The 18,156-nt window shown below is 44.3% G+C and overlaps 1 protein-coding gene across 1 annotated transcript in view; it reads left to right on the top strand.

The window, feature by feature from the left end:
* paxip1 (PAX interacting (with transcription-activation domain) protein 1) overlaps positions 1-18,156 on the top strand; it is a 108,478-nt gene that overhangs the window by 36,548 nt on the left and 53,774 nt on the right. The window contains exon 9 of the mRNA XM_068008282.1: positions 4,772-4,867. Within this exon, the coding sequence (XP_067864383.1) occupies positions 4,772-4,867 (96 nt within the window). The remainder of the gene's footprint in view (positions 1-4,771; positions 4,868-18,156) is intronic.

Raw genomic sequence — 18,156 nt, forward strand, 5'->3', positions numbered from 1 at the left:
ACATGGGTAGAAAGAGAGATGAGGCCCTGCAGGCAGATTTTAAGGAGTTAGGAAAGAGATTAAGAAGCAGAACCCCAAAGGCAGTAATCTCCAGATTACTCCCGGTGCCACGTGCTAGCGAGTATAGAAATAGGAGGATAGAGCAGATGAATGCGTGGCTGGAGAGAGTGTGCAGGGGGAGGGCTTTAGATTCCTGGGGCATTGGGACCAGTTCTGGGGAAGGTGGGACCTGTACAGGCCGGGCGGATTGCGCCTCAATGGAGTTGGGACCAATGTCCTCGTGGGGAGGTTCACTAGTGCTGAGGGGGAGGGTTTAAACTAATTTGGTTGGGGGATGAGCACCAGGATGTTACATTGGAAAGGAGAAAAAAGAGACACAAAGAATCGGGAGAGAAAGATAGCACTAGACCAAGTAATAGTACAGTATTGGGTGGGATCAGACCAAGAGAGAGTACAAGAAAGTCTGAGACTGGTTTGCAGTGCATGTGTGTAAACGCACAAAGTGTTGGAAACAAGGTTGGCGAGCTGCAGGCCCAAATAGCCACATGGGAATATGATGTTGTGGCGATAATGGAGACCTGGCTCAAAACCAGTCCGTTTCTGGCCCAACGGGGAAGATAGGCATTGCTGGACTTGGTTCTAGGGAATGAGGCGGGCCAAGCGGACCAAGTGTCAGAGGGGGACCATGTAGGGAGCAGCGAGCATAGTATCATAAGATTTAGAATAGCTATGGAAAAGTACGGACCACTCTAAAGTAAAATACTCAATTGGAGGAGGGCCAATTTCAATGGGATGAGAACAGATCTGGCCCGGGTAAATTAGAATCAAAGATTGGCAGGCAAAACTGTAATTGAACAGTGGGCGGCCTTTAAGGAGGAGATGGTTCGGGTACAGTCTGGATACATAGGGAGAAAGGTAGGACAACTAAAGCCAGAGCTCCCTGTATGACAAAAGAGATAGTGAGTAAGATGAAACGGGAAAAAGGGGCGTTATGACAGATGTCAGGTTGATAACACAAGTGAGAATCAGGCAGAATCTAGAAAGTTCAGAGGGGAAGTGAAAAAGGAAATGAGAGGCAAAGAGAGAATATGAGAACAATGTAAAAGGGAATCCAAAAGTCTTTTATTGGCATGTAAATAGTAAATGGATAGTAAGAGGAGGTGTGGAGCCGATTAGGGACCATGAAGGATATCTACTCATGGAGGCAGAGGGGATGACCGAGGTACTAAATGAGTACTTTGCATCTGTCTTTACCAAGGAAGAAGATGCTGCGAGAGTCTCAGTAAAGGAAGATATCGTTGAGATACTGGATGGGCTAAAAACTGATAGAGGTGGCACTGGAAAGGCTAGCTGTACTTAGAGTAGATAATCACCCGGTCCAGATAGGATGCATCCTCGGTTGCTGAGGGAAGTAATGGTGGAAATTGCAGAGGTACTGGCCATAATCTTCCAAACATCCGTAGATACGGGGATGGTGCTACAGAACTGGAGAATTGCAAATGTTACACCCTTGTTCAAAAAAGGGTGTAAGGATAAATCCAGCAACTATAGGCCAGTCAGTTTAACCTTAGTGGTGGGATAACTTTTAGAAATGATAATCCGGAAAGAATTAAGTCACTTGGATGAGTGTCGGTTGATTAGGGAAAGCCAGCACGGATTTGTTGAAGGCAAATCATGTTTAACTAACCTAGAATCATAGGTTACAGCACACAAGGAGGCCATTTGGCCCATCAAGTCCGTTCCGGCTCTATGCAAGAGCAACCCAGCCTTTCCCCGTAGCAAATTTTTTCCTTTCATGTACTTATCCAGTTCCCTTTTGAAGGCCATGATTGATCTGCCTCCACCACTCCCTAGGACAATGCATTCCAGATCCTAACCACTTGCTGTATAAAAAAGTTTTTCCTCATGTTCCCTTGGTTCTTTTGCCAATCACCTTAAAGCTAATCGTTTTTTGATGGGGTAAGAGAGGGTGGATGAGGGCAATGCAGTTGATGGGGTGTATATTGACTTTCAAAAGGCGTTTGATAAAGTGCCGCATGGTAGGCTTATCAAGATTGCGGCCCATGGAATAAAGGGGGCAGTAGCAACATGGATTCAGAATTGGCTAAGCGACAGGAAATAGTAGTGGTGAACGGTTGTTTTTCGGACTGGAGGGAGGGGTACAGTGGTGTTCCCCAGGGGTCGGTGCCGGGACCACTGCTTTTCTTGATCTATATTAATGACTTGGACTTGTGTACCGGGCAAAATTTCAAATTTTGCAGATAACACAAAACTTGGAAGGGTAGTAAACAGTGAAGAGGATAGTGATAGACTTCAAGAGGATATAGACAGGCTGATGGCATGGGCAGACACGTGGCAGATGAAATTTAACGCAGAAAAATGCGAGGTGATATATTTGGGTAGGAAGAATGAGGAGAGGCAATATAAACTAGAGGGCACAACTGTAAAAGGGGTACAGGAACAGAGAGATCTGGGAGTATATGTGCACAAATCGTTGAAGGTGGTGGGGCAGGTTGAGAAAGTGGTTAAAGAGCATACGGGATCCTGGGCTTCATAAATAAAGGCATAGATTATAAAGGTATGGAAGTCATGATGAACCTTTATAAAACACTGGTGCGGCCATAACTGGAGTATTGTGTCCGGTTATGGGCACCTCACTTTAAGAATGATGTGAAGGCCTGAGAGGGTGCAGAAGAGAATTACTGGAATGATTCCAGGGATAAGGGACTTTAGTTACGTGGATAAACTGGAGAAGCTGTGGATGTTCTCCTTGGAACAGAGACGGTTGTGAGGAGATTTGATAGAGGTATTCAAAATCATGAAGGGTCTAGACAGAGTAGATAGAGAGAAAGTGTTCCCAACGGCAGAAGGGTCAAGAACCAGAGGGCGCAGATTTAAGGTGAATGGCAAAAGAACCAAAGGTGACATGAGGAAAAACTTTTTTACACAGCGAATGGTTAGGATCTGGAATGCACTGCCCGAGGGGGTGGTGGAGGCAGATTCAATCATGGCCTTCAAAAGGGAACTGGATAAGCACATGAAAGGAAAAAAATTGCAGGGCCACAGGGATAAGGCAGGGGAGTGGGACTAGCTGGATTGGTCTTGCATAGAGCCAGCGCAGACTTGATGGGCCGAATGGCTGCCTTCCATGCTGTAACCTTTCTATGATTCTAAGATAGTCATTAATAAATTCAATAAAGAATTCAGGAGAAACTTCTTTATCCAGAGAGTGGTTTGAATGTGGAACTTGCTACCACAAGGAATAGTTGAGGTGAATAACATAGGTGCCTTTTAAGGGGAAGCTAGATAAGTACATGAGGGAGAAAGGAATAGGAGGATATGCTGACAGGGTTAGATAAGGAGGCTCATGTGAAGCATAAACACCAGCACAGACCAGTTGGGCAAAATGGCCTGATTCTGCGCTGTAAATTCTGTGTAATTTACTGTAATATCTTAACATTAAATCGAAGTAAACTCAAGGTTCCCTATGGTTCAGAGGAAAGACTGAAGAAACTGGTCTCCAGCCTTGAAAGCAGATGACTGATAGGGGACCTTATAAATTAATACAAAATAATTTAGCATAGATGGAGTTAATCTGAAATACTAATTCAGGGTCTGCTGCGATACTACGAGAAGGGGATATCGTTTAAGTCCAGTGAAACAGGGAATTTAAGACAGGAGACAGGAAATACTTCACACAAATAGAGTAATTGACACTTGGAATGGTCTTTCAGGCAGGGTAGTGGAGGCAAAAACGTCAGACTCATTTGAGAGACTGCTCAATGGCATGATGGGGGAAAATGTAAGTTTTCAAAACAAAGTTCTGAATAAATCTGCTAAGGTGGACCAAATGGCCTCCCTTCCTCATCTCTTATCTTCAGAGTGCAGGATTGAAGGCATACTTTGCACAATTCTGGTCTCCATATTATAGAAAGGATTTCATAGAAAGGAGAGATGGTGCAAAAAAGATTCACAAGGATGATACCAGAGGATATCCTTATTAGGAAAGGCTGAACAGGATGGGGCTCTTCTCCAGTAAAGAGAAGGCTGAGGGGTGACCTGATAGAGGTGTTTAAGATAATGAAAGGGTTTGATAGGGTAGATGTAGAGAAGATGTTTCCATTTGTGGGGGAGCCCAAAACTAGAGACCATAAATATAATATAGTCGCTAATAAATCCAATAGGGAATTCAGGAGAAACATCTTTACCAAAAGAGTGGTAAGAATGTGGAACTCGCTACCACAAGGAGTAGATGAGGTGAATAGCGTAAATGCATTTAAGGGGAAACTAGTTAAGCAAGTGAGGGAGAAAGGAATAGAAATAAAGGAATGGGGTTAGATCAAATAGGGAGGAGGGAGGCTCGTGTGGAGCATAAATGCCGGTATAGACCAAGTGGGCTGAACATCCTGTTTCTGTGCTGTAGTTTCAATGTAATATGAACAGGAAGGTATTGTATTCAATTTGTGGCCTGTGCTGAACGAGCTGATCTCGGCCAGGATCACAGGATGGGCGCTACAACTGATCTCTCTGCTCTTGAACAGGGATGGGGTGGGTAGTCAAACCATTGAGTCCATTAAATCTATGGCGCAGATCAGTTTGATGTATTTCTTTTAAAAGAGAAATCGTATGGGAGGTGATGCAGTTTCAATATAGGCCTGTAAAAGACCCGAGGAGATGGATAGTTTAACTGTAAGAAGATCTTGTGTTTATAGACCTAGTAAAAATTCAGGTAGTGTGAAAATGTTTCTAAGTGTCTTTGTATGTTATCCAGATTATCCAAGCCCATGGTGGAATTGTAGATCCCACCCTGACTAATCGATGCACACACCTTCTGTGTGAAAGTCAAGTCAGCAATATGTATGCCCAGGTAAGCATTTAAATTTATTTGGCCTTTTCTTTCTCCCACATGCATGAATGTTTCAAAGATTTGTTAATAGTTTTATTTAACTAATTGTGTACCTTGTTCTCTCTCTCATTCCGAGTGGCAATAATGTAATGCTCTTTGATATCATATTACTGCCCATCATTTAATTTTGAGACTTTTTGTGTTAGCTACAATCCATAATCCCTTGGGGATATAGCTTGAGATATAAAGAAGCACCAATTATTTTTTTCTTGCAAGTAACAAGCAGTTCTTCACCCTGTACAATTAAATTTTGCCTTGCAGGTTCCTATTTGCATATCTATACATGTGGTCTATAGGTTTTTCCCTTCGTTCTCCTCACCATTATCAGCAGATTGATGGTGTAAGAGAATTCGCATCTGACACCAAATGGTTGCCAGAAGTTTGTTTATTGTGTGACAAGAAGTCTTAACATTGATCTATTCCAATAATAATATAACATAGAAAGAAACAGTTTTATCCTGTTCTCCTTTATGGATTCACGTCTGGAGCCTCTACAAGAATTTGAGTTTTAAAACATTGTCTTGTAATAAGCCTGTCACGTACACGAGTGGGTTGTCCACAGCTGCCTGTCTTTTATCTCACTTGTTCCAGACTATGGAATGCGTGGGCCTCCCTTATCACTGTCCAAACCCTCGCTTCTCGTCCTTGGAACAGACTGCTGTCAAAACAAGTTTTCAAAGCATCCTTTGTTGGCTATATCCCTCTGCCTTATGGGTAGTTTAATTTGACCATTTCTGCCTTTTTAGCTGTTTGTGTGTTAATGCTAAGAATCATAGAATCATAGAAGTTTACAACATGGAAACAGGCCCTTCGGCCCAACATGTCCATGTCGCCCAGTTTATACCACTAAGCTAGTCCCAATTGCCTGCACTTGGCCCATATCCCTCTATACCCATCTTACCCATGTAACTGTCCAAATGCTTTTTAAAAGACAAAATTGTACCCGCCTCTGCTACTGCCTGTGGCAGCTCGTTCCAGACACTCACCACCCTTTGAGTGAAAAAATTGCCCCTCTGGACCCTTTTGTATCTCTCCCCTCTCACCTTAAATCTATGCCCCCTCGTTATAGACTCCCCTACCTTTGGGAAAAGATTTTGACTATCCACCTTATCTATGCCCCTCATTATTTTATAGACTTCTATAAGATCACCCCTAAACCTCCTACTCTCCAGGGAAAAAAGTCTCAGTCTATCCAACCTCTCCCTATAAGTCAAACCATCAAGTCCCGGTAGCATCCTAGTAAATCTTTTCTGCACTCTTTCTAGTTTAATAATATCCTTTCTATAATAGGGTGACCAGAACTGTACACAGTACTCCAAGTGTGGCCTCACCAATGCCCTGTACAACTTCAACAAGACATCCCAACTCCTGCATTCAATGTTCTGACCAATGAAACCAAGCATGCCGAATGCCTTCTTCACCACCCTATCCACCTGTGACTCCACTTTCAAGGAGCTATGAACCTGTACTCCTAGATCTCTTTGTTCTATAACTCTCCCCAACGCCCTACCATTAACGGAGTAGGTCCTGGCCCGATTCGATCTACCAAAATGCATCACCTCACACTTATCTAAATTAAACTCGATCTGCCATTCATCGGCCCACTGGCCCAATTTATCAAGATCCCGTTGCAATCCCAGATAACCTTCTTCACTGTCCACAATGCCACCAATCTTGGTGTCATCTGCAAACTTACTAACCATGCCTCCTAAATTCTCATCCAAATCATTAATATAAATAACAAATAACAGCGTACCCAGCACCGATCCCTGAGGCACACCGCTGGTCACAGGCCTCCAGTTTGAAAAACAACCCTCTACAACCACCCTCTGTCTTCTGTCGTCAAGCCAATTTTGTATCCAATTGGCTACCTCACCTTGGATCCCGTGAGATTTAACCTTATGTAACAACCTATCATGCGGTACCTTGTCAAAGGCTTTGCTAAAGTCCATGTAGACCACGTCTACTGCACAGCCCTCATCTATCTTCTTGGTTACCCCTTCAAAAAACTCAATCAAATTCGTGAGACATGATTTTCCTCTCACAAAACCATGCTGACTGTTCCTAATCAGTCCCTGCCTCTCCAAATGCCCGTAGATCCTGTCTCTCAGAATACCCTCTAACAACTTACCCACTACAGATGTCAGGCTCACCGGTCTGTAGTTCCCAGGCTTTTCCCTGCCTCCCTTCTTAAACAAAGGCACAACATTTGCTACCCTCCAATCTTCAGGCACCTCACCTGTAGCTGTCGATGATTCAAATATCTCTGCTAGGAGACCCGCAATTTCCTCCCTAACCTCCCATAACGTCCTGGGATACATTTCATCAGGTCCCGGAGATTTATCTACCTTGATGCGCGTTAAGACTTCCAGCACCTCCCTCTCTGTAATATGTACACTCCTCAAGACATCACTATTTATTTCCCCAAGTTCCCTAACATCCATGCCTTTCTCAACTGTAAATACCGATGTGAAATATTCATTCAGGATCTCACCCATCTCTTGTGGTTCCGCACATAGATGACCTTGTTGATCCTTAAGAGGCCCTACTCTCTCCCTGGTTACTCTTTTGCCCTTTATGTATTTGTAGAAGCTCTTTGGATTCTCCTTTGCCTTATCTGAAAAGGCAATCTCATGTCCCCTTTTTGCCCTCCTGATTTCTCTCTTAACTCTACTCCGGCAATCTCTATACTCTTCAAGGGATCCACTTGATCCCAGATGCCTATGCATGTCATATGCCTCCTTCTTCTTTTTGACTTGGGCCTCAATCTCCCGAGTCATCCAAGGTTCCCTACTTCTACCAGCCTTGCCCTTCACTTTATAAGGAATGTGCTTACCCTGAACCCTGGTTAACACACTTTTGAAAGCCTCCCACTTACCAGACGTCCCTTTGCCTGCCAACAGACTCTCCCAATCAACTTCTGAAAGTTCCTGTCTAATACCATCAAAATTGGCCTTTCCCCAATTTAGAATTTTAACTTTTGGGCCAGACCTATCATTCTCCATAGCTGTCTTAAAACTAATGGAATTATGACCACTGGTCCCAAAGTGATCCCTCACTAACACTTCTGTCACCTGCCCTTCCTTATTTCCCAAGAGGAGGTCAAGTTTTGCCCCCTCTCTAGTCGGGCCATCCACATACTGAATGAGAGATTCCTCCTGAATACACTCAACAAATTTCTCTCCATCCAAGCCCCTAATGTTATGGCTGTCCCAGTCAATGTTGGGAAAGTTAAAGTCCCCTACTATTACCACCCTGTTTTTCTTGCAGCTGTCTAATTTCGATAAGCGTGAGCTGGTTTTATATTTTTTTACACTAACATAAGTTATATATACTAGAAAAATATGATGTAAAATGCTTAATCTTAATGTTTTGCCTTGGATCTGCCTGTTTTGGCTTGTGGCCTTGAATTGTCAGAACAGGCAATTTGCCAGTTTGAGGGGCTGAATGGCCTGCTCCCGTTCCCATGTTCCAGTTCATTTTTGGTTTGCTTTGGATTTGACGAAGTATCAACTTCTATCGTTCATAATTTAAAAATCAGCTGCAGGAAGACCTTGTTTCAGCAGATCGTGACCTGTAATTCAAGTTTTCATAGAATCTCAGAACCTTACAGCACAGAAGGAGGCCATTCGGCTCATTGGGACTGTGCCGGCTCTTTGAAAGAGCTATCCAATTAGTTTCACTCCCCTGCTCTTCCCCATAGCCCTACAAATTTTACCTTGTCAAGTGTATGTGTGTATATCCAATTCCCTTTTGAAAGTTGCTATTGAATCTGCTTCCAACACCCTTTCAGACGGTGTGTTCCGGATCATAACCATTCACTGCATGAAAAACATTTCTCCTTATCGCCCACCCTCCCTGTTCATTTGCCAATTATCTTAAATCTGTGTCCTCTGGTTCCTGGGCACTGCTACTTATAGCCACATCTCTCCTGCTTGCACATATCTAATGGCTTGTCATACTGCAATGGGGGATGCACTGACTTATTCCAAGTATGACTTTGGATGGTTCAAATACTGCCAAAAATCCAAAGGGAGGAGCTAAAAGAAGAGGCCTTTGGGACGAGGAGTTGATCAATTCTATAGGTGAAGTGGTCTGTCTCTGAAGGAGAATGCATAATTGAGCCACAAGTCCCCCTGTCCCCTTACTTGAGGGGAGAACCATAGAAGTTCACGACACAGGAGACTATTTGGCCTATTGTGTCTGTGCTGGCTCTTCAGTAGTGCAATTCAAAACTAATCCCACTGCCCTGCTCTCTCCCCATTGGTCCTGTATCTTTCTCATTTTTCAAATATTTACCCGCGTCTCTTTAATGAAGCAATGGTCTCTGCCTTAACCACGTCTTAAAGCAAAGCATTTCATGTTCAATTAATCCTCTTATGTAAAGAAATTTCTCCTAATCTCTCGCCTTACCCGGTGATAATTTTAAATTGATGACCTCTTGTCACCAACTTCTCAACCGGAGAAAATAGTCTTTTGTCCTTTTCATTCTCCCAAAACTCTTCTCGTAATTTTAAAAATCTCTATTAAATCTCCTCTTGGCCTTCTGTGCTTCAGTGAAAATAGTATCTCATCTCTCCTCATAACTATAGTTTCCCATCCCTGCCACTGTCCTGGTGAATCTAAGCTGAATGTTCACTGTGGCTTTAAAGACCTTTCCATAATGGGGTGCACAAACCTGCACACAGTATTGTAACTGTGGCCCAACCAATGTGTTGTATAAATTTATCATTACTTCTTTGCTCTTGAACTCTAAGCCCCTGTTTATAAAATCCAAAGAATATTAGCCTTTTTTGTGGCTTTATCTCCCTGCGTGTTCACTTTCAGGGTGTCATGTATATGAACCCCTAGGTGTCTGTTCATCCATACTCCTTCGGTGTCTTTTCATTAAGTGTATGAAAAGAAAGACTTGCATTTATATAGCGCCTTTCATGACCTCAAGACGTCCCAAAGCGCACTACAGCCAATGAAGTACTTTTGAAGTGTAGTCACTATTGTAATGTAGGAAACCCGGCAGCCAATTTGCGCACAGCAAGGTCCCCAAAAACAGCAATGAAATAATGACCGGATAATCTATTCTTGTGATGTTGGCTGAGGGATAAATATTGGCCAGGACACCTTGCTCCCATACCTTGACTTTGAAGGAACAAGTGTGGGCTGAAAAGACAATAATGCCTGTTGACGCTGTGCTCTCAGTACAGTCCTCTTCCAAAATCACGACCACATTTTCAGGTGTGTCGTGGTTTCAGATCAAAATAAATAAAACCGCAAATGCCGGCAATCTAAAATAAAAACACAATGCAGCAAATACGCAGCAGGTCGGCCAGTATCCGTAAAAGAGAAAAAGACTGGTTATGATGTTTAGGGTACTTACCCGTCCATCAATCTAATGACAAGTGTACATCTGAAATGTCGTGGCTAGCCCTTCTTCTTTACAGCTGCTGACTGACCTGTTATGTATTTCCAACATTTTCTGCTTTTGTGGTTTCATCATCAGTTTGAGGGGGGAAATTATTGGATCCTTGAGGAACAAACACCACCCAGATCTGTGTAAATCATTCAGTTTAGTGGCAGCAGTGACCACGGTGGCCACCAGGTGTATCTTTGACTGGTAGGCAAACAAATTTGGTGGCAGTGCCCTGTCAGTAATACGTTCAAGGATGGATAAGCAATAAACAATTCTCCACATCTGATTTCACTTGTAGTCCTGAGTTCATGGATTTATACCAGTGTTTTAAATGAGAATTCATTTATCTCTATAACCTCCTCCAGCCCTACAACCCTCTGAGATCTCTGCGCTCCTCCAATTCTGGCCTCTTGCACATCCCTGATTTTCTTCCCTCCACCATTGGCGGCCATGCCTTCGGCTGCCTAGGCCCTAAGCTTTGGAATTCCCTCCCCCCACCCCCCCCCAACCCCTCTCTCCTTTTAAGATGCTCCCTAAAACCAGCCTCTTTGACCAAGCTTTTGGTCACCTGTCCTAATACCATCTTACGTGGCTCGGTGTCTAATTTTGTTTGATAACGCTCTTGTGAAGTGCTTTGGGATGCTTTACTATGTTAAAGGCGCTATATAAATGCAAGTTGTTTTTGAGAATTGGGAGCTCCAAACAGTGAGTTCTGTCATCTGAACCTGCAATCCAGCTGAAAGGAAAGCTTGAAGGCACTGGCTGACACATTGTCCTTGGCATCCGAGAGCTGTGTTTGAATCCAGCCCCATCTATTGAAGCCAGAGCCTCCTGTCTTGGCTACAAGGGCCGCGTGTGAAATGAATTTGAGTAATCTCAACCAGTTCCTTGTGGGAATGGTTCCACAACATAGTGATCATTATTCAACACTAAATTAGCAGTCTCACTGAAAAATCAGAGGCTAGCTGGCGTTGCAACTTCTGCATTAAGAATGTTCAAATACAAACTTTGCTGCAATTCGTGACCTTGTAATCTCAAAAATTAACAGTGTGGATCAGTACTACAATTACTCTGAGGATATGTCCACTTTGGGACACAGGATCTGTAGAGTAAAGCTTTCGGTTTGACTGCCAAGCTCCTTTTTACTGTCATGTAACCTCGTACAGTTTTCTAACAACAGTAATTAAGTTGTGCTACCATGGTTGCTGGTGTCTAAGGAGCATGAATTAATAGCACTCTTGCTGCACTCCCATGGGACAAAGACCCTTGTGTTCAAGGGCATTTGAAACAGATTTGAAACAGCTTGAAGACTAAACCTTGAAATAGCTCTCTTTGAACTGTCGTGGTATCTTGAGATCCTTTGACGTGACTGCAGGTGACTCTTAAAGGCTTCCTAGTGGGACTTATAGTTCAAGAGACTTGTAGATTGACTGCAGAATTATTTTTTTTTAAAAGGGATAGGAGGAGAGTGGGGAGATGAAAAAATAACAAGGCAAAAACTTGATGTTTCTTCCTAATTGCAGCTGTCATCTTCAGAGTTGACGAAAACTTCACTAAACTGCGCTGTTAAATAGCAACAAACTGCAAAAAGTAGCAACAGATGTAATGAGTTCCAATTTGGAATAACTTGTTTTGCATTATAGTCAGTGAAGCATTGTCTTCGATCTCTGCCTTGTAACCAAACTAGGCAATAATCGGGGTCCTATGTGGAGAGGACTATTGATAAATTGCGCATATCAAAAAGCAAGCGAGAGCTGGACCTGTTTCAGGCTGGGGTGGAGATCACCTCTTACAAAAGGTAGATACTGCAAGGAATTGTCAGGGCCAGAGTGATCTACTGGACTAGTTCTGTTTGCCTTGGGGGGTGGGGTCGGGCGGGTGGTCGATTGGAGAGGAATTTTCCAGATTAGCCCCCCCCCCCCCCCAAAAATGGCCTGGATTTTTAATCTGGTTTTTCGCCTCTCCCAGGTGATCACATGGTTTCAGGTGGGTTGAGGAGTGTACATGTTGTGTTACATAAGGTACCCCAATTGTGTGGGACAGGTTGAATGGACCAGAGGGTCTTTTCCTGCCCGTCATTGTTCATATGTTCGTAAGGACTGTTTGACTTTTGTGGGGAAAAAAGGATACTCTCTTCTCTCATTTCCCTAGCGTACATTAAAAGACATAATGCTTTATTATCTTTTCCCCCATATGTCCAGATGTGGCTCAAGGCCAGCAGAAGAGCAAATTCTCTTGTACTTTTTTTTGTTTCTCATACACAGAAATAAACACAAGTTTCTGACCTACAGTCAGAGACTTGGTGCTCTGTGATTCCACAGCCATGGAAATCACTGCAGAATTTCTGCCCTGATTCTCTTTTCCTTGATTTCTTTCTCCAAACCATTTTCCCATTATGGAGGCAATAGCTGGTGTGTCAACACCAGGGCCAGGAATTTCTTCAGAGCTGCTCCTGCTTTGCCGCTGTAACTTGACCAGAAGTCTAGCCAAACTGTTCCAGTACAGCTACAACACTGGCATCTACCCGACAATGTGGAAAATTGCCCAGGTATGTCCTGTCCACAAAAAGCAGGACAAATCCAATCCGGCCAATTACCCCCCCATCAGTCTACTCTCAATCATCAGCAAAGTGATGGAAGGTGTCGTCGACAGTGCTATCAAGTGGCACTTACTCACCAATAACCTGCTCACCAATGCTCAGTTTGGGTTCCGCCAGGACCACTCTGCTCCAGACCTTATTACAGCCTTGGTCCAAACGTGGACAAAAGACCTGAATTCCAGAGGTGAGGTGAGAGTGACTGTACTTGACATCAAGGTAGCATTTGACCGAGTATAGCACCAAGGAGCCCTAGTAAAATTTAAGTCAATGGGAATCAGGGGGAAAACTCTCCAGTGGCTGGAGTCATACCTAGCACAAAGGAAGATGGTGGTGGTTGTTGGAGGCCAATCATCTCAGCCCCAGGACATTGCTGCAGGAATTCCTCAGGGCAGTGTCCTAGGCCCAACCATCTTCAGCTGCTTCATTAATGACCTTCCCTTCATCAGGTTACAAATGGGGATGTTTACTGATGATTGCACAGTGTTCAATTCCATTCGCAACCCCTCAGATAATGAAGCGGTCCGTGCCTGCATGCAGCAAGACCTGGACAACATCCAGGCTTGGGTTCATAAGTGGCAAGTAACATTTGCACCAGACAAATGTCAGGCAATGACCATTTCCAAGAAGAGAGAGTCTAACCACCTCCCCTTGACATTCAACGGCATTACCATCGCCGAATCCCCCACCATCAATGTCCTGGGGATCACCATTGACCAGAAATGTAACTGGACCAGCCACATAAATACTGTGGCTATAAGAGACTGGTCTGAGACTGGGTATTCCGTGGCGAGTGACTCACCTCCAGACTCCCCAAAGCCTTTCCACCATCTACAAGGCACAAGACAGAAGTGTGATGGAATACTCTCCACTTGCCTGGATGAGTGCAGCTCCAACAACACTCAAGAAGCTCGTTACCATCCAGGACAAAGCAGCCCGCTTGATTGGCACCCCATCCACCACCCTAAACATTCACTCCCTTCACCATCGGATCACTGTGGCTGCAGTGTGTACCATCCACAGGATGCACTGCAGCAATTCGCCAAGGCTTCTTCGACAGCACCTCCCAAACCCGAGACCTCTATCACCTAGAAGGACAAGGGCAGCAGGCACATGGGAGCAACACACCTTCACATTCCCCTCCAAGTCACACACCATCCTGACTTGGAAATATATCGCCGTTCCTTCATCGTCGCTGGGTCAAAATCCTGATACTCCCTACCTAACAGCACTGTGGGAGAACCTTCACCACACGGACTGCAGCAGTTGAAGAAGGCAGCTCACCACCACCTTAAGGGCAATTAGGGATGGGCAATAAATGCTGGCCTTGCCAGCGCCGCCCACATCCCATGAACAAATAAGAAAAAAAAGTGTGGTGGAAATCTTGTGTACACGCATACACTGTGGTGCACTGCACATCTGCCGTAGTTGCAGCAGCAGAGAGGGAACGACGCTGAGGAAATTCCTGGCCAACGTGCTAATGGTATCAGGTGATGCCAATCTTCTAATCCCCATGTAGTTCACACCTTGCACGTCTAATGTGCAGTAGCAACCAACTGTGTTTACGTAGCACCCTCATAATGCAGAAAAAGGTCCCAAGGCACTTTTGCAGCGGGAAAAAAGTAGAAATGAACCCACACCAGCTCAGTTAGCAAATGTGATGCTCGGTCAAACAGATGGGGTTCATGCGGGCTTTTAAAAGGAGGAAAGCGGTTTAGGGAGTGGGGCTGAGGTGGCAGTAGGCTCTGTCACCAATGGCGGGATGAAGTGGGCATGAAGTGCGTAGAAAGCCAGAGTCTGAGGGCCAAACGGTGCAGCAAGAACTGGTGGAGATCACAAAGACGAGGCGAGGTGAAATCATCGAGGGAGTGAAGAGGATGAGCAAGGGTTGGATGTTGGCTGAGCAGGACATAGTGCGGGATACTGTACAGGTGACTGAGTGATGAGCAATGGTTGGATGTTGGCTGAGCAGGACATAGTGCGGGATACTGTACAGGTGACTGAGTGATGAGCAAGGGTTGGATGTTGGCTGAGCAGGACATAGTGCAGGATACTGTACAGGTGACTGAGTGATGAGCAAGGGTTGGATGTTGGCTGAGCAGGACATAGTGCAGGATACTGTACAGGTGACTGAGTGATGAGCAAGGGTTGGATGTTGGCTGAGCAGGACATAGTGCGGGATACTGTACAGGTGACTGATAGATGAGCGAATCGCAGGTTGTAGCGGGGAGAGGATGGGAAGCTAAAAAGGAGGGCGCTGGAAAAATACAGTGGTGAAATTCAACTTCGGTGGGGGTGCAAACTAGGTGGTAGCGGATCGGCTGCCGGTTATTAAACCCCTCCCCCCCATTTTCTTTTCAATTGACTTGACTGTAAAGGGAAAAGCGGGCTGAACTGCTGCCCACTGAAGTTGAATTTCACCCCCATCAGAGTATAGAAGTATGGGGATTATGTTCCTGCATTGTCCTTGGCTCCTTAACCAGCTGGTGTTGATGAACATCAGCAGGTAAATGTGCAAGGTGTGAAATGCAGGGAGATTAATGAGCTGCGACTGCGTGGGGATTATAAGATTGCTATTGGGTGACGATTCAGATCAGCAGGTATTTGTTATTGCTATCGAAAGGTCATCGATCTGAAACGTTAAGCCAACTTTCCTCTCTCTAAAGATTCTGCCTCACCTGCTGAGCGTTTTCAGTATTTTCTGATTTTATTTCAGATTTCCAGCATCTGCAGTATTTGTCTTTTTATTTCACCCAATCCGGATGAGGTGCATCCTAGGTTGCTGAGGGAAGTAAGGGTGGAAATTGTGGAGGTACTGGCCATAATCTTCCAAACATCCTTGGATACAGGGGTGGTGCCAGAGGACTGGAGAATTGCAAATGTTACACCCTTGTTCAAAAAAGGGTGTAAGGATAAACCCAGCAACTATAGGCCAATCAGTTTAATCTCAGTGGTGCGGAAACTTTTAGAAATGACAATCAGAGGTAGAATTAACAGTCAGTTGGAAGAGTGTGGATTGTTTAGGGAAAGCCAGCACGGATTTGTTAAAGGCAAATCGTATTTAACTAACTTGATCGAGTTTTTTGATGAGGTAATAGAGAGGGTAGATGAGGGCAATGCAGTTGATGTGTATTTGGACTTTCAAAAGGTGTTTCAAACAATAGGCTCATCATCAAGATCGCTGCCCATGGAATAAAGATGGCAGTAGCAACATGGATACAGAATTGGCTAAGGGACAGGAAACAGAGTATTGGTGAACAGTTGTTTTTCGGACTGGAGGGAGGTGTACAGTGGTGTTCCCCAGGGGTTAGTGCTGGGACCACTGCTCTTGATATATATTAATGACTTGGACTTGGGTGTGCAGGGTACAATTTCAAAATTTGCAGACGGCACAAAACTTGGAAGGGTTGTAAAGAGTGAGAAGGATAGTGATAGACTTCAAGAGGATATAGACAGGCTGGTGTCATGGGCGGACACGTGGTAGATGAAATTTAACGCAGAAAAATGCGAGGTGATATGTTTGGGTAGGAAGAATGAGGAGAGGCAATATAAACTAGAGGGCACAACTGTAAAAGGGGTACAGGAACAGAGAGATCTGGGAGTATATGTGCACAAATCGTTGAAGGTGGTAGGGCAGGTTGAGAAAGTGGTTAAAGAGCATATAGGATCCTGGCTTTATAAATAGAGGCATAGAGTACAAAGGTATGGAAGTCATGATGAACCTTTATAAAATACTGGTTTGGCCACAACTGGTGTATTGTGTCCAGTTCTAGGCACTGCACTTTAAGAAAGATGTGAAGGCCTTAGAGAGGGTGCAGAAGAGATTTACTAGAATGATTCCAGGGATGAGTGACTTTAGTTACATGGATAGACTGGAGAAGTTGGGGTTGTTCTTCTTGGAACAGAGACGGTTGTGAGGAGATCTGATAGAGGTGTTCAAAATCATGAAGGGTCTAGACAGAGTCAGTAGAGAGAAACTGTTCCCATTGGTGGAAGTATCAAGAACCAGAGGACATAGATTTAAGGTGATTGGCAAAAGAATCAAAGGTGACATGAGGAAAATCTTTTTTACACAGCGAGTGCTTAGGATCTGGAATGCACTGCCCGAGGGGATGATGGAGGCAGATTCAATCATGGCCTTCAAAAGGGAACTGGATGAGTACTTGAAAGGAAAAGAATCGCAAGGCTGCGGGGGAATGGAACTAGCTGGATGCTTTTGCATAGAGCCAGCGCAGACTCGATGGGCCGAATGGCCGCCTTTCATGCTGTAACCTTTCTATGATTCTATGATTTATTATTACTGTTTAACACCTAGTTGTCTCAACTGGCAGGTATGTGCTGTTACTCTAAACAGCACATAGAATCGTTACAGAACAGAAGGAGGACATTCGTTCCGTCGAGCCTGTGCCGGCTCTTTGTAAGAGCAATCTAGTTAGCCCCATTCCCCCGCTCTTTCCCCGTAGCCCTGCAAATTTTTTCTCTTCAAATATTTAACCAATACCTTTTTGAAAGTCATGATTGAATCTGCATCCCTTTCAGGCAGTGCATTCTAAATCATAACTAGTCGCTGCGTAAAAAAGTTTTCCCTCAAGTCATTGGCAAAAGAACCAAAGGCAACCTTAAATCTGTGTCCTCTGGTTCTCGACCCTTCCGCCAATGGGAACAGTTTCTCTTTATTTACTTTCTCTAGCTTGTCATGATTTTGAACGCTTCTGTCAAATCTCCTCTCAACCTTCTCTGCTCTAAGGAGAACAATCCCAGCTTCTCTAGCCTACCCACGTAACTGAAGAGTCTCATCCCTGGAACCATTCCAGTAAATCTTTTCTGCACCCTATCTAAGGCTAGTTGTGGCCGAACCAGTGTTATATAAAGGTTCAACATAACTTCCTTGCTTTTGTACTCTATGCCTCTTATTTATAGCCGCAGAATCCCTTATGGCTTTTTTAACCGCTTTCTCAACCTGTCCTGCCTTCAACGATTTGTGCACATATACTGCCAGGTCTTTCTGTTCCTGCACCCCCTTCAGAATTGTACCAGTTAGTTTATATTGCCTCTCATTCTTCCTGCCAAAATGTATCACTTCACACTTCTCTGCATTAAATTTCATCTGCCATGTGTCTACCCATTCCACCAGCCTGTCTCTGTCCTCCTTGAAGTCTATCACTATCCTCCACTACTCTACTATCCTCTAGGAGTTGGTGTTTAGCGCTGTTTTTAAATGGTTTTTCAGAGTTTTTTTTTAAAAAC

The sequence above is a fragment of the Heptranchias perlo genome, chromosome 2, assembly GCF_035084215.1.
Source record: "Heptranchias perlo isolate sHepPer1 chromosome 2, sHepPer1.hap1, whole genome shotgun sequence".
Taxonomy (NCBI): domain Eukaryota; kingdom Metazoa; phylum Chordata; class Chondrichthyes; order Hexanchiformes; family Hexanchidae; genus Heptranchias; species Heptranchias perlo.